At 39.4% G+C, this 22,950-nt stretch overlaps 2 protein-coding genes across 4 annotated transcripts in view; one reads left to right on the forward strand and one right to left on the reverse strand.

The window, feature by feature from the left end:
* RPA1 (replication protein A1) overlaps positions 1-2,599 on the reverse strand; it is a 57,877-nt gene extending 55,278 nt beyond the window's left edge. For both annotated transcript variants that reach the window (XM_045526136.1, XM_045526135.1), the window contains exon 1: positions 2,472-2,599. In XM_045526136.1, the coding sequence (XP_045382092.1) occupies positions 2,472-2,504 (33 nt within the window). In that variant the 5' untranslated portion in view covers positions 2,505-2,599. The remainder of the gene's footprint in view (positions 1-2,471) is intronic.
* A 140-nt stretch (positions 2,600-2,739) lies between these two features.
* Positions 2,740-22,950, forward strand: part of SMYD4 (SET and MYND domain containing 4) — a 34,662-nt gene continuing 14,451 nt past the window's right edge. For both annotated transcript variants that reach the window (XM_045526137.1, XM_045526138.1), the window contains exons 1-5: positions 2,740-3,093; positions 4,673-4,818; positions 14,866-15,010; positions 18,899-18,988; positions 21,098-22,262. In XM_045526137.1, the coding sequence (XP_045382093.1) occupies positions 4,685-4,818; positions 14,866-15,010; positions 18,899-18,988; positions 21,098-22,262 (1,534 nt within the window). In that variant the 5' untranslated portion in view covers positions 2,740-3,093; positions 4,673-4,684. The remainder of the gene's footprint in view (positions 3,094-4,672; positions 4,819-14,865; positions 15,011-18,898; positions 18,989-21,097; positions 22,263-22,950) is intronic.

A 22,950-nucleotide genomic window follows, 5' to 3' on the forward strand; every position in this document is an offset into this window, starting at 1 on the left:
TGATAATCAAAGCCTGACAAAGGTTCTCTACACTCACTCCATTACCACAAACATGAAAATGAAAATTTCCTTTTTCATTTATGAACAAAACGCAAATAATACTTCACTTACACTGGAAATAGGTTTCTAAAATTTTGGAAATATGGAAAACTGACTTATAAAATTATTTAAATAACTCCATGATCTTTTTTGTTTGTTTGGGTTTTTTGGAGACGGTCTCACTCTGTCACCCAGGCTAAATGCAGTGGCTTACCATAGCTCAATGCAACCTCAAACTCCTAAGCTTAAGCAATTCTCCTGCCTCAGCCTTCCTAGCAGCTGGGACTACAGGCACTTGCCACCACATCCAACTTTTTTATTTTTTGTAGACGAGGCCTAGCTATTGCCAAGGCTGGTTTCAAACGCCTGGCCTCAAGTGATCCTCCCAGCACAGCAGGGCAGAGTGCTAAGATTACAGGCCTGAGCCACAGCGCCCAGCCCATGATCATTCTTTTTTAAAGTGAAGAACCATTCCTAATTTGTTTTCAAGGTGCAAGGCACCAGCTACTAGGACTACAGTTTGCAATCACTTCCCAGGTTTCAGCATTCATACATTTCTAATTTATCTAAATATTCACTTGGCTCCAACAATGGCTCTTCTTCATCCCCTTCCTGTTTTGTTTGGCGCCAAAGCTGCCTTTCTTCTCCATCCACCTTTTCCCTTCTTTCCACTGCCTCATTCATTCATGCAACTAGCAAACGTTTATTTGCCACCTAAAACTTGCCAGCACTGCTCCGGGTATTGGTGATTCTATGCTGAGCAAAGAAAAAAATCCACACAAGATGGACTGCCTCATGGAATTTAGGATCTAGCGGGGGAGACAGAAAGTAACTGATATTAACCAATAGCGGGGAAGACAGAAAATAACTGATATTAATCAAATAAACAAGAAATAAATACAAAATTATACTTGTAATTATTAACAATAGGTAACATATACTCAGCATTTACTATGTATCAGACAGTGGGCTAAGCACTGTAAGTGTAATAACTCACTTAATCCTCCCACTAACCTTATATAATACATACTAGGTATCATTACTCTCATTTTACAGATGAAAACTGAGTTTAGTATCTTGCCCAAAATAACATCTAATAAGTGAATGAACAGGAATTAGGGTATAAAAATAAAGGGGCTTAGCCTAGTAAGGGAAGTCTTAGGAAATAACAAAAGAGCTGAGATTTGAAGATTATGTTAGCCTGTGAGGAGGGAAGTGAAGAACCACTCAGGCAGCAGGCAGAGGGAAAAGAATATTCAAAAGGCCCTGTGGAAGGCAAGAATATGGAAGATACCAGAAATTTAAATTAAAAAAAAAAAAAAAAGGTTGAAGAGGAGAGAACAAGAGGGAATATGCTACAATGGGAGTAGTGGGAGGAGTATATAGTGAGTAAATGTGAGTAGTTGTGCGTTGTCCAGGCAAGGAATGATGGTGCCAGTGTGGATGGAGAGAAGTAAATGAATTTAAGAGATTCATGTGGAGGTAAAATATACTTCGCTTGGTGATGGACTGGACACCCAGAATGATGGAGAATGTAGGAAGAATGATTTCTCAATTTTTGGCTAGCACAACTTAACGGTGCCATTCATCCAGATGGAGAACATCAAGAAGCCAAGACTTGGGAAGATAACCGATCTGCGTTGGGATATGTTGAATTTAAGATGCCTTTGAGACGTTATCCAGTAGGCAGACACATTATAGAAGTTTGTCCTTTAGAGAAAAGGTGGCTCGGAACAAATAAATTTACGAGCAACTGACATAGATGATAATAGAATTGCCTTGGGAGAGAAGAGGGCCTACAGCTGAGCCTCAAGCCAACAAAAATTTACAAAGAGGGCCCTGCAAAAAAGACGGGGAAAGACCAACGAAACTGAGCCACTGAAACCAAGAGAAGAGGGTGTTCCCAGAACGAAGCAATGCTCAACAGGCTCAAACGCTGCTGAGAACTCAGATAAGCTTAAAACTGAAAAGTGTCTGTTGGATTTAGCGACTTGCAGGCCACTGGTAACCGACCAGAGTTCTTTCTATAGCGATCAGTGGGATGACTCATTGGAGCGGGTTAAAGAGTTAATGGGAGGTGAGAAAATTAAATAGCTGAAAACGGACAAGTCCAGAGAAGTTTTGCTGTGCGTGGGGGAAGGGAAAAGACACAAAGAGTGGCTGCAGGTGGGAGAGTGTGCGGAGCGAAAGCGTTTATTTTGTTTTGTTGTCGTAAGTAGCAAAACCGTGAGCACGTTCAAAAGACAATCACAAAAATCTTTCGAGAAGGTGAAACTAGAGAGAACTCCGGCGGTTCTCCCACCGCATCCCTCCACCTCTTCCTCTAATGTTCTCTCCCCATCGCCCCGGCTCCCCTCCCCCTTCTCCACTCCGCATAGCTCCGGGCCCCCAGCCACCCTCCCCGCCGACCCGGCTCTCGGGCATCTCCTCACCGCAATGGCCCCCTCGCTCAGTTGGCCGACCATGGCTCCGCCGCGCTAACTCCCGCGCTCTGGCACCTTGGCAGCCCAACCTTCACTACCGGGGTCCCGCGCGCTGCACAACTATTGGCCCAGCAGTTGCGCGCGCCACCCACGCCCCTTACGTGCGCGCGGCACAGGGGCGGGTCTAGGAGCTGAGCAGCCACCGCATTGGCCGAGGCGCGGCAAGCGGCCTACGTAACCGGCACGAGGCGGGGTTCAAGGCCTAGTCACGGGATGGCTGAGCGGGGGTTGGGGACGGGCGCCGAGCCGAGGGGCGCGCCGAGGCCGAAGCGGATGCGGCTAAGGGCGCCAGGGGCCCAGTTCCGGGAGCCTTGTGAGCAGACTCTTGGGGCGTATCCATGTCGGTCTTTGGCGGATAGACAGATTGGTAACCCAGACGAGAGTTAGAGAGTTTCCTGATAACTCTGCTGCTAAAAACAGGCAAAGCAGCTACTTGGTTCCGTCAGCAACCCAGTGCTGACCTCCCGCTCGTGCCAAGCTGTGAGCTTGGTACTGTGAGGTCCTCTACAGGCAAATAAGACCCGGTCCCCGCCTTCAGAAGAGAGCACAGTCTGTCGAGGGGGTTTCTGCTGTAAGTAGCCCTAATTCAGGGTAGACGTGGTATAGGGCCCAAGGCTGCTGGAATCACAAATGGAAAATCAGGGAAGGCTTCCTGGAGGAGGTGCCATTTGAACCAAGTCGAAGGATGTGTGGAAATTTGTCAGGTGGACTCCAAATGAGGGTAGGGATGTTCTTGGAAACGTGAATAGCCTGTATCAAAACATTGAGGAGATGAAATAGCTTGGCAAGCTGAGGATAGCAATGAGTAAGTCAATATGTTAGGATACAGAGGAAGAAGCGGGACTTGAGAATTAGAAAGTAAGCCAAGGGTCAGGTAATGAGGGATTTGTACTGGGCTGCCCTGTATACTAGGAGGAATATTGATGAATTTAAGGTAGAGGACTGATACCTGTCGAAATGTCAGATGTATTGAAAGAAGAGCGGGTAGTGAGGCTGGGTGCGGTGACTCTGTTATCCACCCAGCACTTCGGGAGAGGGTGGCAGGAGGATCGCTTGAGATCAGGAGTTCAAGACTGGCCTTAGCAACATAGAGAGACCCTGTCTCTACAAAAAATATAAAAAATTAGCTTGGGATGGGGTTGTGCGCACCTGTAGTCCCAGCTACTTGGGAGGCTGAGATAGGAGCATCGCTTGAGCCCAGGAGTTTGAGGTTGGAGTGAGCTATGATAAGCCACTGTACTGCCCATGCAACAGAGTGAGACCCTGTCTTAAAAAAAAAAAGGGGAGGGAGAGAAAGAAAAGAAAGAAAGAAAACAAAGAAAGAGGGGAGTGGGGCTGAGGGCAGGGAGACTAATTAAGACACTCTGGAAAGAATACCAGGCAGGGCGCAGTGACTCACACCTGTAATCCCAGCATTTTAGGAGCCAGAGGCGGGAGGATCACTTGAGCCTTGGAGTTCAGACCAGCCTGAATGACAAAGCAACACCCAGTCTCTACAAAAAAAATTTTTTTTAATTATCCAAGTGTGGTGGTGCATGCCTGTAGTCCTAGCTACTTGGGAAACTGAGGCAGGAGGATCTCTTGAGCCCGGAGTTTGAGGTTATAGTGAGCTATGATCGGGCCACAGCACTCCAGCCAGGGAGACAGAGCAGACCTTGTCTCTAAAAAAAAAAAAAAAAAGAAAGAAAGAAAATGCCAGACAAGAGATGGTGAGGGCTTGAACTGAAGGAATGACCTCAGATTGAAAGAGAACATTGACCTATGTAAGAGAGAGAAATATTTGTTTATGTGATAGTTGCTGGGATGAGTAAAAAAGAAAAGTCTGGCATGTCTCGGGTTTCAGACTTGAGCAACCAGAATAGAGGGAGGTCTAAGAGGACAGGGATGGTGGCTGTCTAATTTGATTCATCTTTGTATAACCATTACCTAGCATGGTGCGTGGAACAAAATATGCTTTCAATAAATATTTCTCAATGAAAGGATGTTGAGTCAATGGGTGTGAGAGAATATAGATCCTCAGCATATAAACTACAGAAAAAAACTACAAGAATTGATTTTATTGCTTCATGTTTGCTTGAATGAAATCTTGATTTTCTAAAATTGTACATTTGTAGAAATCTGAATTCCTATTTTCTTATTCATTTTTATAGATCTAAACCGGCATGGATCTGCCTGTGGATGAGTGGAAATCATACCTACTTGAGAAGTGGTCTTTACTCCCGACATCCATTCAGCTCACGATTTCTACAGCAGAGACTTTGAGTGATATCTTTCTTCAGTCCTCTTCGCTTCTTCTGTAAGTGAATGGAAACTGTAACCAGAGATATTTTGATCTGGAAAATGTTCTCTTTTGTCGTTTGCTCTGAAGTAATATCTCTTTTTGATGAAAAATGCCTGAAATGCTGTTCCCCGTTCCTATCCACTGCAGCATGCCCCATGAACTAATTAACTTCTCTTCATTCTTCAGGATTAACTAAAGCTTTCCTGGAGCTTCAGCTGGGTCATCTTCACTTTTTATACATTTACAACACCTGTGTAATTTTCCTGTAATATTTGCATAATCATCTAATTAATATCTATTTTCACCACTAGATTGTAAACCTCATGAGGGCAGGGAACATGTCTGTATTTGTTTGTTCTTCTGTAGACAAAAACAGTGCAGTTGAAAAAATAAGTGTTCAATAAACATTGAATGACAGTTTGGTGATGTATATAAAGTTCTTAGTTCAGTGACTAGCTTATGTTAGTGCTCAATATGACATATAAATGAGAACTATATGCATATATGTGTATATGTGTGTGTATATGTATATACACACACATACGTGTATATATATACACACACATACACAGATCCACAAACACACACCTTTCAGATTCAAGGTTGACATCTTTATCTTTGTACCAGAAACTAGCACAGTGCCTGGCACTTAGTAGACACTCAGATACTGGCTGATTGAAATAATGAGTTCAGCTTAGAGCCTTGCCAGTTTGGTACTCGGTACAATTAGGCTTATATGTTTTTTTGCTTGTTATTTTTCTTTTTTATGAATATAAGATACAAAAACATTCTCATTGTAAAAGATTAAAACAATATTTAATGTAGTAAAACATGCAAGTTTCCTCTTTACCGTTCTCCTCACTTTCTTTCACACAAGTAACCACAGTTTTAGACCTTTTTAACCCTTTTTATTCTCATACGTTTGTATATAAATAGCATATATCTTTTTCTTTATTCTCTATTATATATGTATTTTGTAAGATTTTTCCAACGTCACACCTTAATCTTCTTAACAACTATATGACATTGCTAGTATAATTATGCCACAATTTAGTTATTCTTTTCCCTCCTGATGGGCAGTTATTTCCAATTGTTTAGGGATTTTTTTTTTTTACTGTGACAAACAGTGCTGCAATGAATAATCTTTATATATGTTTTTGAATATGCATTTGAGAAATTAAGATTCTTAGACCAGGAACTGCTGCATCAATGGTTATGGGCATTTTAAATTGAATAGATACTGCCAAATTGCCTTCCAAAAAGGCTTTGCCAATTTACCATGAACAGTGTATGAAAATCACTTTCCCGTATCCTCACGAACATTAGAAAGCAATAGTCATTAATTTTGCCAACCTTAAGTACAAAAAAAAACTGACTTTAATTTGCATTTTTCTGATTACTAGTAAAGTAATGCTCTTTTTCTGACATTACAGCCCATTTGCATTTCTTCTATGAATTGCTTATTTGTGTTCCTCACCCATTTTTCTAGTGGGTTGTCTGTCTTTCTCTTATTAATTTATAGGAGATCTTCATAGTCTAGCTATATAATTCTTTGCTGTATGTGTTACTAATTTTTCTCCTAGTCTGTTGTTTATCTTTTTTACCTTATTTACAATGTCTTTTATTGTATATAAATTGCGTGTATATGTTTTAACTTCAAATTGTTTTAATTAAAAATTTTTCTTTCTTTTCATAAGAGATTGGGTCTCACTGTTTTCCCAGGCTGGCCTCGAACTTCTGGATTCAAGCCATCCTCCTGCCTCAGCCTCCTGAGTAATGTGCTATTGGGCCCAGTTTGTTTTAACTGTTATACAGCCATATCTGTCATTTTCTTTTATAGCTTCTGGGTGACATGTCTTGCTTAGGTGGTTTACTCTATCCCAATTTCATAAAAATACTCTTTATTGTCTGCTAACTTTTTTTTGGTAGTTTTCTGTTTCGTCTCTCTAGTCCATCTGCAGTTTTTTCCAGCTTTATTGAGGTATAATTGACAAATAAAAATTATATATATTTGGCCAGGCACAGTGGCTCACGCCTGTAATCCTAGCACTTTGGGAGGCAAAGGAAGGAGGATCACTTGAGCTCAGGAGTTTGAGACCAGCCTGAGCAAGAGCCAGACCCTGTCTCTACTAAAAATAGAAAAATTATCCGGGCGTTGCTGCCCGAGCCTGTAGTCCCAGTTAGTCGGAAGACTGAGGCAAGAGGATCACTTGAGCCTAGGGGTTTGAGGCTGCAGTGAGCTAATTGTGCCACTACACTGTAGCCAGGGCATAGAGTGAGACTCTTGTCTCAAAAAAAAAAAAATTATATATATTTAAGGTGTACAACATGATGTTATGATTTACATACATATCTACAATTAATTTTGTGTATGATGTGAGGAAGTATGCTCACTTTTTTCCCAGATAGACAATTTTTTCTACTGCATATAGTGGATGGCCATTCCTTTTCCCAGTGTTTCCAAATGCCACACTTATTAAAAATTAAATTCCTATTTATCCATAAATTTGTTTCTAAGCTCTTTATCTGTACCAAAACCAAAGAGTTTTAATTACTATGACATTATGGTATAATTTTAGAACTCTTTCAATTTCAAGTAACAGAAACCCAGCTCAAATTATGAAATGTATTGCTATGAAACTAGGATGTCCAAAGGCAGATCTGTTTTCAGGCTAGATTGTATCCAGGGGCTCAGAAAATGTCATCAGATTGTATTTCTTCATCTGTCAGACAGATTCTTTCCATCTGGTGGGCACTATACCCATTCAAAGCCCTGAGCACACCCTGATAGCTTAATAACCCCAGGGAAAGAGGCCCTCTTTCTGGAGAGTTTTAGCAGAAAACTTCTGAGTTGGTCTCAGATCAACCTAATTTTGATCACATGTACATCCCTTCCACCAAAGATGTGGGGCTCTTCTGATTGGCCAGGTCTATATCACATACCAACCTTATTGTGAAATTGAAGTCAGCCCTACTTCAACCTCAAGGAATGGTTTCCTCACTGAGATTTGCCTGAAGTAGGGGGAAGGGGCACTTGAAAGCAGGGAAGTCTCTAGTCCAAAAGCAGTTTTGCTCTCGATTGGGCCAAATTCCCTTGCACAGATACACAGTCATTGTTCTTTCTCAGTATCTTCATTTTTTTGTGTACATTTCTCCCATGTGAACTTTCGAATTGACTTGTGAAGTTCCATGAAAAATATTGTTGAGTTTTTGATTGGGATTGTGTTGGATTTATAGATTCATTTAGGGAGACCTGACATCTTTACAAGATTAAATTTCCTAATCCAAGTAAAGGTTATGTCTTCCCATTTATTTAGGACTTCTTTTATGTCTTTAAGTAAGGTTTTATAGTTTTCTTTATATAGGTCTTACACATTTCCTGTTAGATTTATTCTTATTTGTTGTAAGGTTTTTGTTGTTATTGTGAACAAGACTTCCCCTTCCATTACATTCTCTAATTGATGACTGATGGTGTAAATAAAAGGTAAGAATTTTTTTATCATCTTATAACTGGCCATTTAACTGTACTTTCACATTATTTCGTTGTTGTGCCAACCCACTTGGACTTTTTAGCTTAAGTACCTCTATCTGCAAATAGTAACCTTCCTTTCCAATATTTGTACCACTTTATTTATTTTACTTTTTAATTTTCATAGCATTAGCTAGACTTCCGATACAATATTGAATAGTGATAGCCATTTAGGACATTTACCATAGGTTTATAGTATCTACCCTGCTAAAGTAGTTACCCTAATTTATATATATAATTTCTTAGTGATAATGATACTGTGGCTATATAGGAGAATGTCCTTATTTTTAGCAGAGGCCTGTTAATATTTCATGGTGAACTTCCATGATGGCTGCACTCATTCCAAATGGTTCAGGGAAAAAAAAAGTGTGTATATGGATGTGTGCCAGTTATTAAGCTATTATTTCCAGTCTCACTCTTCTCTATACTACTTTGGGGCTGGAGCTGGGACTTTCTCCTTTGCCAGCTGACTCTGTGAGAAGCTTTACTTCTCTAGGGCTCGAGAGAGAGAAGGCAAGATTAAAGGATGAAGGAACTTGGTTCTTTCTGTCAATCTACATGCAAAAGGCTAAAGTTGGACCTTAAATTTATACCATATATAAAAATTAACTGAAAATGGATCAAAGCCCTAAAGTTAAGAGCTAAAACTGTAAAACTCTTAAAAGAAGACATAGGGGAAAATCTTCATGACATTGGATTTATCAGTTATTTCTTGGATATGACACCAAAAGCACAAGCAACAAAATAAAAAAATAGATAAACTACACTTCAGAATTAAAAACTTTTGTGACCAGGCGCAGTGGCTCATGCCTGTAATCCTAGCACTTTGGGAGGCTTAGGAGGGAGGATTGCTTGAAGTCAGGAGTTTAAGACCAGCCTGAGCAAGAGCGAGAGACCCCATCTCTACTAAAAATAGAAAACTTAGCCAGGTGTGGTGATGTGTGCGTGTAGTCCCAGCTACTCGGGAGGCTGAGGCAGGAGGATCCCTTAAGCCTAGGAGTTTGAGGTTGCAGTGAGCTATGAAGACGCCACTGCATTCTAGCCAGGATGACAGAGCAAGACCCCATCTCAAAAAAAAAATTTTAAACTGTTATGCATGAAAGGACACTATCAAGAGAATTTAAAAAACCTGTAAAATATGAAATATTGATAATATTTGAAAATCATATATGTGATAAGGGATTAATATCCAGAATATACTATATAAAGAACTCCTGCAACTCAACAATAAAAAAATCCAATTAAAAAATAGGCAAAAGGCCGGGCGCGGTGGCTCACGCCTGTAATCCTAGCTCTGGGAGGCCGAGGCGGGTGGATCGCTCGAGGTCAGGAGTTCGAGACCAGCATGAGCAAGAGTGAGACCCCGTCTCTACTAAAAATAGAAAGAAATTATCTGGCCAACTAAAAAATATATATACAAAAAAATTAGCTGGGCATGGTGGCTCATGCCTGTAGTCCCAGCTACTAGGGAGGCTGAGGCAGTAGGATCGCTTAAGCCCAGGAGTCTGAGGTTGCTGTGAGCTAGGCTGATGCCACGGCACTCACTCTAGCCCGGGCAACAAAGTGACACTCTGTCTCAAAAAAAAAAAAAAAAATAGGCAAAGGACTTGAATTAACATTTCTCCAAAGGAGATATATATACAAATAGCCAATAAGCACATGAAAAGATGCCCAACATCATTAATCAACAGGGAAATGCACACCAAAACCACAATAAGATACCACTTCACACCTATTAGGAGAGCTATTATAAAAAAAAACTCAGATGAAAACAGTGTTGAAAATGATGTGGAGAAATTGGAACCCTTGTGCATTGCTAGTGGGAATATAAAATGGTGCAGCCACTGTGGAAAATGGTACGGCAGTTCCTCAGAAGTTTAAACATGAAAGTATATGACCCAGCAATCCCACTTCTGAGTTTCTATCCAAAAGAATTGGAAGTAGAACTTGAGTAAATATTTGCACATCAGTGTTCATAGCAGCATTATTCACAATACACAAATGTGGAAATAATCTAAATGTCCATCAGCGGATGAATGGTAGATCAGTTGTAGCATGTACATACAGTGGCATATCATTCAGCCATAAAAAGGAGTGGGAACCAGGCACAGTGACATGCATCTGTAGTCCCAGCTACTCAGGAGACTGAGGTGGGAGAATTGCTTGAGCCCAGGAGTTCAAGGCTACAGTGAGCTATGATCATTGCACTGCACTCCAGCCTGGGCAACAGAGTGAGACCCTGTCTCTAAAAAAAAAAAAAAAGACAAATATTGTATTCCACTTATATGAAGTACCTAGAATAGGCAAATTCATAGACACAGAAAGTATAATAGAGGTTACCAGAGGCTGGGGAGGAGGAATGTGAGGAGTTATTGTTTAATGGGTATAAATTTTCAACTTGAATGGTAAAAAAGTTCTGGAAATGGATAGCAATGATGGTTGCACAATATTGTGCCTTAATACCACTGAACTGTATACTTAAAATGGTTAAAATGGTAAATTTTATGTTATATATATTACAATATTTAAAAAAAATTTTTTTTAAAGAGATGGAGTTTTGCTCTGTCACCCAAGCTGGAGTGTAGTACCATAATTATAGCTTAGTGCAACCTCCAACTCCTGGGCTCAAGTGATCCTCCAACCTCAGCTTCCCAAGTAGCTAGGACTGCAGGCATGCGCCACTATGCCTGGCTCATTGTTTTATTTTTTGTAGAGATGGGGTCTCACAATGTTGTCCAGGGTGATCTCGAACTCCTGTCATCGAGCAATCCTCCCACCTTGGCCTCCCACAGTGCTGGGATAACCAGCATGAGCCACAATGCCCAGCCCTATTTTTTAAAATTTTCAAAAGTTATTATTTTTTTATAGAGGCAGGGTCTCACTATGTTGCCCAGACTGGTCTCGAACTCCTTGCCTCAAGCGATCCTCCCACCTTGGCCTCCCAAAGTGCTGGGATAACAGGCATGAGCCACTGTGCTTGGCCATCAAATTTTATCATAAGATTCCAGAAGAAAATTTGAAACAAAAAAAAGTAGATAGACATCCATTTGCTTTTCAAAACTCTGTAAGTCAATTACTGAGTTAAACTTGGTACATGGAGAAAAGAATGAATTATTGCAGCTTCCTAATTACACTGAAGAACAATTACAAAACATTGAGTCCATCATCATTTTGGACAAAGATTAAAGAATATCTATTTTTAGGCAAGAAAAGTTGCTATTATTGCTGTTCACTACAACCTTTTTGTTTGATCTAGGATTTTCAGTTTAACTTAATTTAAAACAAAACAAAAATAGAAAATAGAACAGGCTTTATGGTGTACCAGATATGCATAGGTAGTATCTTCAAATGTTCTAGACTGGAGTAAATTTAGAATAGGCAAGCACACCTTTCGAATTAAATAAAATCTTTCCTAATTTTTCTTTTTGTGTTATTCATGATTTTTCTGTATTTAAATACTAATAAAATCATATTTGATTTTAACTTTGTTTTTACCTTATACATAACAAAGATAAATAATGTGTTATGAAATTTTAATGTATACATATACAGAAGCATCATACCAAGTCACGACGTAAAAGGTATTTCTTATTGTGGGTCTTTATAAACAAAAATTTGAAAAACACTTGTAAATGTTCTGCAGTTTTGATTATGATTTCTTCTTTGACCCAAGAGTTGTTTAAGAGAATATTTAGGTTCCATATCATTTTTGTTTCCAATTTTGTTATTCATGTTTTACTTTATGACATTATAGTCAAAGACTATAGTCTATGTTATTCTATAGTATCTCTTTTTTATTGGAAAAAGGATGTATTCTTTTTTGTGAGTATATGTATCTATGTTTGTATATTTATATATAATCAACTTCATTAATTTTATTATACAGAGCTGTAGTCCCCAACCCCTGGGCCGAGGACTGGTACCAGTCCATGGCCTGTTAGGAACTGGGCTGCACAGCAGGAGGTAAATGGCAGACTAGCAAGCAAAGCTTCATCTGTATTTATAGCCACTCCCCGTCGCTCACGTCACTGCCTCAGCTCCACCTCCTGTCAGGTCAGCATGGTCATTAGATTCTCACAGGAGCCCAAACCCTATTGTAAACGGATTTAGGTTGTGTGCTCCTGATGAGAATCTAATGCCTGATGATCTGAGGTGAAGCTGAAGCGGTGATATTAGCACAGGGGAGCAGCTGCAAATACAGATTATCATTAGCAGAGAGGTTTGACTGCACAGAGGCCATAATAAATCAATTGCTTGCAGAATCATATCAAAACTCTATCAGTGGCTGGGTGCGGTGCCTCATGCCTGTAATCCTAGCACTCTGGGAGGCCGAGGCGGGAGGATCGCTCGAGGTCAGGGGTTCGAGACCAGCCTGAGCAAGAGCGAGACCCTGTCTCTACTAAAAATAGAAAGAAATTAGCTGGATAACTAAAAATATATAGAAAATATTAGCCAGGCATGGTGGCGCATGCCTATAGTCCCAGCTACTGGGGAGGCTGAGGCAGGAGGATCACTTGAGCCCAGGCGTTTGAGGCTGCTGTGAGCTAGGCTGATGCCACAGCACTCACTCTATCCCGGCCAACAAAGCAAGACTCTGTCTCAAAAAAATAAATAAAAACCCTATCAGTGAGTGGCAAGTGACAATTAAGCTATATCTGGTGACAGGCTTTATATTGGCAAGTGAGCATCTTCATTTGTAAAGCTGCATCTGGTGGCAGGCTTTATAGTGGCAAGTGAGTTGATGTACTTCAATTGTACAGCTGTATCTGGTGGCAGACTGACTCTTATTTTAGTCTGTGTGTGGCCTGCCCATTATTTTATTTACCGCTTCCGCCCACGCCTCTTTCCCCACACCGTGCACTTGTCTCAGTCACAGTTTTGATAAGCCCACAAGCTAACCCCAGCAAAAATGAGTAAAAAACAGACATCACTGGAGAGATTCTTTGAAAAGGGGGAAAGACCCAATGATGAGACAGCAGAAGACTCTTAAGACTGCCAACAAAATGAAAACTGAATGGTATGTGGCAACCGGCTATCCAGCGAAGCCAAGAGACTTTCAAAACTGTTTTGCCACGTGGAGACCAAGCACTCTGCATTAAAAGACAAGCCTTTGGAGTTTTTCAAAAGAAAAAAATGGGAACACAAAGAACAGAAGCAATTATTGAAGGCCACCACTTCATCAAATGTGTCTGCACTGAGAGCATCATTCTTAGCGACTAACCACATGCTAAAGCTAAGAAGCCCTTTGCTATGGGTGAAGTACTGCTAAGGACATTTGCCATAAACTTTTAGGAGGCTGCAGTTCAAAAGGTGGCATGTGTTCCTCTTTCGGCTAGTATCATAACTAGATGAATTAATGAAATAGCAGAGGATATTGAGAAACACTTGTTAGAGAGGATTAATGAGTCACCGTGGTATACAATCCAGGTTGACAAATCTACCAGTGTTGACAACAAGGCAACAATGCTTGTTTTTGTGCGATATATTTTTCAGGGGGATGTGCAAGAGGATATGTTATGTGCACTTTTGTTGCCAGCCAACACCACAGCTGCAGAACTGTTCAAGTCTTTGAATGATTACATATCAGGAAAACTGAATCATATCAGGAAAACTGAATTGGTCATTTTGTGTCGGTATATGCAGGGACAGAGGGGCTGCCATGACTGGACAATTTTCTGGTTTCGCTACTAAGGTCAAGGAGGTCACTTGTGAATGTGAGTCTATGGATCACTGTGTCATCCATAGAGAAAGGCTGGCTAACTGAAAAATGTCACCTGAACTAAACAATGTTTTGCAGGATGTGATTAAAATTTGGATACTTATTTTTTAAAACTTTTTAGTTTGAAATAACTTCAGACTTACTTGCAAAAATAATACAAAGAATTACTGTGTAACATACCCTTCTTCCAGAATTACTGTGTAACATATCCTTCTTCCAGATTCTGCAAATCTTAACATTTTACCACATTTACTTTATAACTCATGCCCAATATCTATCTATCTCTCTCTCTCTCTCTCTCTCTCCAGTCTCCTCCCTGTCAGCCACTCAGTCAAGTATTTTCAACACAGTTTAAATGGAGAATACTCCTCGGTGCAAAGACTCCATGTATTACATCATTCTCCACACCCAAGATCTTTATGATGTATGATCCAAAGGATGGTTCATTGACCAGTAATTATGAGATAAAGAATAAAAAATTAATCAGTACAATGAACACTGTTCTGGAGATGGGCACACTAAAAGCCCTGTCGTAAGCACTATACAAGGTATCTGTGTAACAAAAACATGTGTCCCCCATTAACATTTTGAAATTTTAAGAAAAGAAAAAATTAGCACTCAGTTCTCAGAATAGAAATTCTGGTCCCTGTGTCTCTGAGACCATGAGATAGTTTTCCTCCAGTCACGCGACACAATACATATATTGTGTTCCAGTGTTTTGCAAGCATACTTTCTTGTTTCAAGTGCAGTGGTTTAAAGCTTTCCTTGAAATAACAAATCTCTGTTTTTTTTGTGTTCTCCTTTCTTCATGAAGACCTGAGGATGAGATGTTTTTAAAAAGACTTTCTAGAGGTTACTTGGTGGGAAAGGACCCCGAAGCTCCCCTTTTCTACAGAGAAGAAGGAAACAAAAAATTTCAAGAGAAAGATTATACAGGAGCTGCTGTGCTGTATTCTAAGGTAAAACACTCCCAGCTCAGTAATTAACAATGCGTATTTCTTCAGGAGATAGAGGCCATATTGCTAGATTTCATAGCCAGTATTACCTGTTTGTCTATAATTTGTGGAATGGATTTGAAAAACAAAACTGGCAGAATTTTGCTGTTGGTTGTATTCTGAAACAAAGGGTAGTTTATATGTCCTGAATTTCATCGTGAAACTTCTATTCACATGTTCCTTCAGAGACCTTGTAGCGTAGCAATAGGCTTGGCTTTTTGGCCCCTTGCCCTGCCTTGCCCATGTCTGTCGGCTCTCATCGAATCGTATGTTGTTTTTGTTGGATGAGGCCATTAGTTTGCTAGTCCTGATTTAGAGAACAGCTAGATTTTAGTTAGCCACAGTGTTACCTTATGACAGGTATGACTTAGATTAAGTTAGAAGGGAAGATGAGCTCATTGGCAACAGCCCTGTTGAGCTCCATTTTGAAGGTTGTCAGTGAAAACATTAGTGACAGTTAACAAATATTTTAAATTACAGTAACCATCACTAAGCTAGATTTTGAGGAGGAATTGTGACTTTCAATAATCTATTATTCTCTTTTTAGTTTTTTACTGACCACTCACTCACTCATCAGTCATCAATCTATTATTCTTACTGTCCTGCTTCCGTAGTAGGAACTGGAACAAGATCCCCTGAGAGACTTCCTTCCATAGCTTTTAAGAGCTTTGTATGAGCTTAAAGCAAGAATGTATCAGTTCTTTGCACCAGATCTGTGATCTTGTATATTAAAAGAATGAGTGTAAATTTGAAGGGTGTTTCCCTACTCTGAATCTTTAACAGACTTATGTTTAAAGTATGGAATTAATTTTCCAGAAACGATCACACCTACAACAGCAGCTTCTACAGCTGATAAAATCCCTGCTTTGTAGTGTTATAAGAAAGTATTTAGCTAAATAATATAAGCTTTAGTGATTGCTGAAAGATTAAAATCCATTAGATGTAATGATCCAGTGATAAATGGCTTAATAGTTCTTTTTCAGAGCTAATCTCTTCACTGTTACACATGTGCATCATCAATGTGATCACATAGAAAGTTATTCAAGGAAAACAAGTGAAACAGAAAGTGAAGTCAGACCAAAAAATTAAGATTTGCTCTGGATATGGAAGGATATGGGCCTTCCTATTTCATGAAGCTAGTATTTTGGTGATTATGATACTTTGCAATTTTCTAGAAAGCTGCTATTTTCTTTTCTTTTTTAAAATAATATTTGTTGTTTTGTCTGATTGTAAAAGTAATATATGTTTACTTTGGAAAACGTAGAGAAGCATAAAGAGTAAAAAAAATCTCATAACCAGTGATAGGCACTGTTAACATTTTTGTTTATATCCATCCAGCCAGACTCTTTCCTCTGAAAATATGTTTATCTTTTACAAAATTGGGATAATGCTGCACTTACCATCTTGTAACCTGCTTTTTTCTGTCAACAATTTATTGTGCCCATTTTCTCATGTTATTAAATTTTCCACTGGAACATGATTTTTTACGGCTGGCTTAGTGTTCCATTACAGAGAAGAACTATGCTTGATTTAACATCTCTCAATGTTGGCAAATTGTTTGGTATCATGATGCTGCAATAAGCACCTTTCTATGTAAATATTTTTATACATCTGATTATTCCTTAGGATAAATTACTAGAAGGGTCATTGCTGGGTCAAAGAGAGTGTATTTTTTAAGGCCTTTGGTATTTCATGCTAAATTGTTCTCTGGGAAAGAACTAGTTAACATCCCTCTGGCACAGTAAGGGAATGTTCAGTTCTCCACACCCTAAGCAATACTGGTTATTATGGTTTTATTATCATTATATGTATTTACTTTTGAGAAAGAAATATGTTCACATAGTTAGATTTCAGAAGTTACAAGAGTATACAGTGTAGACTTAAGTCCCCTGGCCACCCCATTTCCCATCCCCATAAGCTAGCACTGTTAAATGTGTCTTTCCAGAGGTATTTCAGGCATATATAAATAAATACAAATAATCTTCCACTCCTGCACTCACACCCTCTTTTTATATAAATGATAACATTCTCTACATATTGTTTAGCCCCATACTTTTTTCACTTAACAATAATAGCTTGAAGATCATTCCACATCAATGCATACTTTCCTCATTCTTTTTCATAAAAAAGAAAAATACATCCATTAAATGGATATGTCATGATTTATTTAACCAGTGTTGGCTGGGTATTGTGGCTCATGCCTGTAATTCTAGCCAAGGCAGGAGACCAAGGCAGGAAGATCTCTTGAGGTCAGGAGTTCGAGACCAGCCTGAGCAAGAGCGAAACCCCATCTCTACTAAAAATACAAAAATTAGCTGGGCGTGGTGGTATGCGCCTGTAATCTCAGCTATTTAGGAGGCTAAGGCAGGAGAATCACTTGAGCCCAGGAGTTTGAGGTTGCTGTGAGATTAGGCTGACACCATGGCACTCTAGCCCAGGTGAGGGAGTGAGACTCCATCTCAAAAAAAAAAAAAAAAATATTTAACCAGTGTCCTATAGATCAACCAGTTTCCTATCTTTTGCTATTTCAAATAATACTATGATGAGAAACTTTGCCTGTATGTCATTTTGCACATATCTATAGGATGATCATATCCATAGGATAAATTCCTAGAAGAGGCATTGCTGGGTCAATGGAGATTTTATATGTATGTAAAATATGTATATATATACATACAAGATTTTGATATGTGTTGCTAAATTGCCCTCCATAATCATGAGACAAACACTCCCACTAACAGCAGAATGACAGTGCCCATTACTCTACCCCTTTGCCAGTTAATTCAAGTGTGCTGTCAATTTTATTTTTGTCAATCTGAGAGGTAAAAAATGATATCGCAATATAGTTTTAATTTGCATTTTATTGATTATGAATGAGGTTGAGCATTTTTTCATATGTTTAAGAACTATTTGTATTTCTCATAAGAACTGTTCCTATCATTTACTTATTTTCTTGTTGATTTATTGGTTGTCATCTTATTTATCTGTAGGAACTCTTAATAAAGTAAAGAAATTATTAATAGCTCTTTGCTTGTATTATGAGTTGCAGATGTTTTTTCCAGGCCAGTGTTTGCTTTTTGATATTGCTTTTAGTAGTTTTTGCCATGAAGATATTTTTTATTTTCATGTGGTCAAATTTATTACCCTTTTATGACTTCAGGATTTGTGTCATAGTTGGGACTCCTTCAGTATTGCTTTAGACTATTCCTATAGTTTTTTCCAGTGCTCTTATAGTTCTTTTTATGTTAAGAGTTTGATCCATTTGGAATTTATCCAGTGAAAGGTTTATCAAATATAGAGCCAACTTCTTTTTCCCAGTGTCTGCCTCCTTGTCCCAATACTCTTTATTGAATAATCCCCATCTTTTCTCCAGTGATTGAGATGCCACCTTTATGGTTATTAGTCCTTGCCCATTTGATGGTAGAAAAAAGTATCCCTTTTTTGCTTTATTTTCATATATTTGGCTATTCATGTATGAATTAACCATTTGTTTTCCACATATTAATTGTGTTTATTCTTTTGCGAATTTCTCTTTGTGCCACTCACCCTCTGCTATAGTCAGGATTATGCTTGCAAATATTTTCCTCAGTTTTTCATTTCAGTATTGTTTACAGTTGAAGCTGTGTCTGATGTTGCTATCTTCAAAGTGTTTTGAATATTTATTTCCTCACTTGATCTCCACAGCTTTGCTCTGAGGTAGTTAAAAATGAAGCTGAAGCAGCTGAAGCAAAAAGATTCAGTAACTTTCCCAATTTCATACAGTCTTCAGTAGTAGGGCCCCTATTATCTGAAAAGTATACTTTAGCGATGCTAGTTTCCATTTATACCTTTAACCAGTTCATTGTTTTGCAGGGAGTATCACATTCAAGGCCTAACACTGAGGACATTGCATTGTGTTATGCTAATCGCTCTGCAGCCCTCTTCCACCTGGGTCAGTATGAGGTGAGTGTCAGGATGCCTGGTGTGATTGGAGAGGATCTGTAGGTCCTTCTCTGGAGGACTAGGCCTTCATCTCTGCTGCTTTCTTAGAACACTAAACACAGGCCATGCTGCAGTTGGTTGAATTGGAAGCACATTGAAGTCTGCCCAAACTTGTTCTTTCTCCTGATTCATTTTACCTATCACAGGTGACCATGCAGGATAGTGCTGGTTGACCAGAAAGAGCTATGGTACATTCCACAGGAGCATGAACTGCATCCAAGGGGTCAGCAGTGCTCAGTGTGGATATCAGCTGTGCAAAATGTTGCTCATAATATTTCAGGTTCCAAGTGTTTGCAAAGTATATTTACTTGTTTGTTTTTTTATTTACTATTTTTAGTGTTTGAAATGTTTGTTTTTTATATCAAGTTATTAAGGGGATACAGATGTTTTTGTTACATAGATAGTTTGTATAATGGTTAAGTTGGGCCTTTTAGTGTGCCCATCACCAGAATAGTGTTCATTGTACCCAGTAGGTAAGATTTTACCCCTCACCTCCCTCCCACCTTCCGCCCTTCTTGGTACTAATGTCCTTTACAACCCTTTGTACCCATGTGTGTCCATCATTTAGCTCCAAATTATTAGTGAGTACGTGTGGTGTTTGTTTTTCCAACCTGAGCTACTTCAGTTAGGATAATGTGTTTTTTTTTAAATAACTAGAGCATATTCAAGATTATACCTATAACATTATGATATAGCTCACCCTAATAAGCATTGTGAGCGGGAAAGTAAAAGGTACCCTGAAATGCCTTGTGTATGCCTATGAGGAAGGCTCTCTATAAGTGGCATTTTTCTCATCTCCTTATTGTGACAACAGAAGAAATATTGAGAACTATGTCATTGGAGTTTTTAAAAAAACAGGAAATGACAAAAATCAGGTTAATATTTTAGGAAGATAGTCCTGAGGCATCTGAAATTTGTATTAGAGAGGTCAAAGGACAAGCTCTAAAATGCCATTTTGGTACATGGCATTTCAGAATTCCACCGAAATTCAAATTATACCCTAGAGTTAAGAACTACTGGAATAGTAACAAATTCACACTTACTGTCCTTCAGACTAAAAGCGAAGAGCAAGAATCTAACTCTAGGCCCTAAGCAAGAAAGTCTTGGACTGCTGAAGACAATGATTAAAAGAATTTGCAAAACTTTCCCATATATATATATCATATTATATATGATATAGTATATATAATTCCTATATATATAACATATTATTCCTATATAATTTTTCTATATTGGTTGTTTCTGATTTCCTTCTTATAATAATAATTACCATTTATTGAACACATACTGTGTTCCAGGCACTCCTTTCAGCACTCTAGATATATTACTTTATTTCATCCTTATAATAAGTCTTTGAGATATTATCATCCCTGTTTTTCAGATAAGAAAATTAAGAAACTGAGAAATTAAGTCCCTTGCACAAGGTCATGCAGCTAGTAAGCAACAAAGTCAGTATTTGAATGCAGATCTGTTTAGCTTCACAGTCTGCTCTCTTGATCACTATACTATAATTTTTCTATCTGTAAACCTTTTTTCCCTTAAAAATAGAAATATTGGCTAGGCGCAGTGGCTCATGCCTGTAATCCTAGCACTCTGGGAGGCCGAGGTGGGAGGATCACTTGAGCTCAGGAGTTTGAGAACAGCCTGAGCAAGAGCGAGACCCCGTCTCTACTAAAAATAGAAAAAATTAGCCAGGCATGGTGGCATACACCTGTAGTCCCAGCTACTCGGGAGACTGAGGCAGTAGGATCCCTTGAGCCCAGGAGTTTGAGGTTGCAGTGAGCTATCATCTTGCCACTGCACTGTAGCCAGGGTGACAGAGGGAGACTCTGTCTCAAAAAAAAAGAAAGAAATATTTAATGAGAACAATTAAATATAATGTCCTCAGCAAGTATTACTAATGAATTAAAAGATCACACAGTAGAATATGATTTAAATTAGCATGTGATTATACTTGTTCCACTTTTAATAATCCTTAATTTTCCTTAACTTAGATTTTTGGAAACATTTTCAGTAGACATTGAAGAGTAGGGACTAAGGGTCATTTTGGGATTTCCTTTCTGTTTTCAGATATGTCTTAAAGATATTATCAGAGCACAGACGCATGGGTATCCAGAAAGATTACAACCCAAGATAATATTGCGTAAGGCAGAATGTCTGGTGACCCTGGGGAGACTACAGGAGGCAAGCCAGACCATCAAGGATCTTGAAAGTAACTTCACTGCCAAACCAGCCCTAGCAGATTCTCCCTTTCAAATTCTACAGAGGAACCTCCATCATCTGAAAATGAAGATACAAGAAAAGAAGAATCTCACAGAAACTTTCCCAGCAGCTCTAGCCAAAGCCTTTGAGGACATGGACCTAAGGGATGAGAATGAACAAATTTCCAGTGCATCATCATCTGTCAGCTTATGCACCGACCCTTTAAAAGGCCGCTATCTGGTTGCCACAAAAGATATTCTCCCAGGAGAGCTCCTGGTAAAGGAGGCTGCTTTTGTGAGTGTCCTTACCCCGGGAGAAATGCAACCACTGCATCAGCCCTTAGACAGCAAGTGGAGTACCAGAGTTACCAATGGGGACCTCTACTGTCACCGATGTTTGAAGCACACTTTGGCCACAGTTCCTTGTGATGGATGCAGCTATGCCAAGTATTGCAGCCAAGAGTGTATGCAGCAGGCCTGGGAGCTCTACCATAGTATAGAGTGTTCTCTAGGGGGGCTGCTTCTCACACTGGGTGTCTTTTGCCACATTGCCCTAAGATTGACTCTTTTAGCTAGATTTGAGGATGTAGGTGAAATCATAAGGAAGCTCTGTGATGAGACTAGTTGCAAGGATATCTGTTTACCTGAAAACAAGAATATGGTCAAGACACTTAAATATTATGGCCAGGGAGAGAGTGAGGAAAATGGCAAAATAGTTCAGCCCCCAATTCCTGGATGTGATGTTAATGGGAAGTATGAAAACAATTACTATGCTGTCTTCAACCTTTTGCCCCATACTGAAAACCATAGCCCAGAGTACAAATTCCTCTGTGCTCTTAGTGTTTCTGCACTGTGCAGACAGCTAGAAGCAGCCAATTTACAGGCACTCACAACAGGTCTGAAATCCTCTAAGCTGAAAGCAGCGGTGACTCCTGAGTTCTGTCCAGATTTGGATATTTGGGGAGTGGCCATGCTGCGACACATGTTACAGCTGCAATGTAATGCCCAGGCGATAACTACCATACAGCAGACAGGTAAGGGGGAAACTTACTTTTCTGCTTTACAGTATTGTTCTTGATATAGCTGATGTTTGGAGAAAAAGAACTGCAGAGGAAAACAGGAGCTTGCAAACAAATTGGTGAGCTACTGGGAAAACACAGCTGTCTTGTATTATCATTATTATGCCATTGAAAAACTATTTGATGTTAAATTATTTGATCCCACTTTGCCTCAGTTTTCTCATCTGTAAAATGGATAGTTCCATTCACCTAACTTTACACAGTTGTGTTTGTAAAAATTCTTTAAAAAGTTAAAATCCATATTGCAGAGGTTTTTTTTTTTTTTTTTTTTGAGACAGAGTCTCACTTTGTTGCCTGGACTAGGGTGAGTGCCGTGGCGTCAGCCTAGCTCACAGCAACCTCAAACTCCTGGGCTGAAGCAATCCTACTGCCTCAGCCTCCCGAGTAGCTGGGACTACAGGCATGCGCCACCATGCCCAGCTAATTTTTTCTATACATATTTTTAGTTGGCCAGATAATTTCTTTCCATTTTTAGTAGAGACGGGGTCTTGCTCAGGCTGGTCTCGAACTCCTGACCTCGAGCGATCCACCTGCCTCAGCCTCCCAGAGGGCTAGGATTACAGGCGTGAGCCACGGCGCCCGGCCTTGCAGGGGTTTTTTGATTGTGAGGGAAAACCGTCTCAATTAGTAATAGCAAGTTTGT

The sequence above is a fragment of the Lemur catta genome, chromosome 15 (genome assembly GCF_020740605.2).
Source record: "Lemur catta isolate mLemCat1 chromosome 15, mLemCat1.pri, whole genome shotgun sequence".
NCBI classification, from domain to species: domain Eukaryota; kingdom Metazoa; phylum Chordata; class Mammalia; order Primates; family Lemuridae; genus Lemur; species Lemur catta.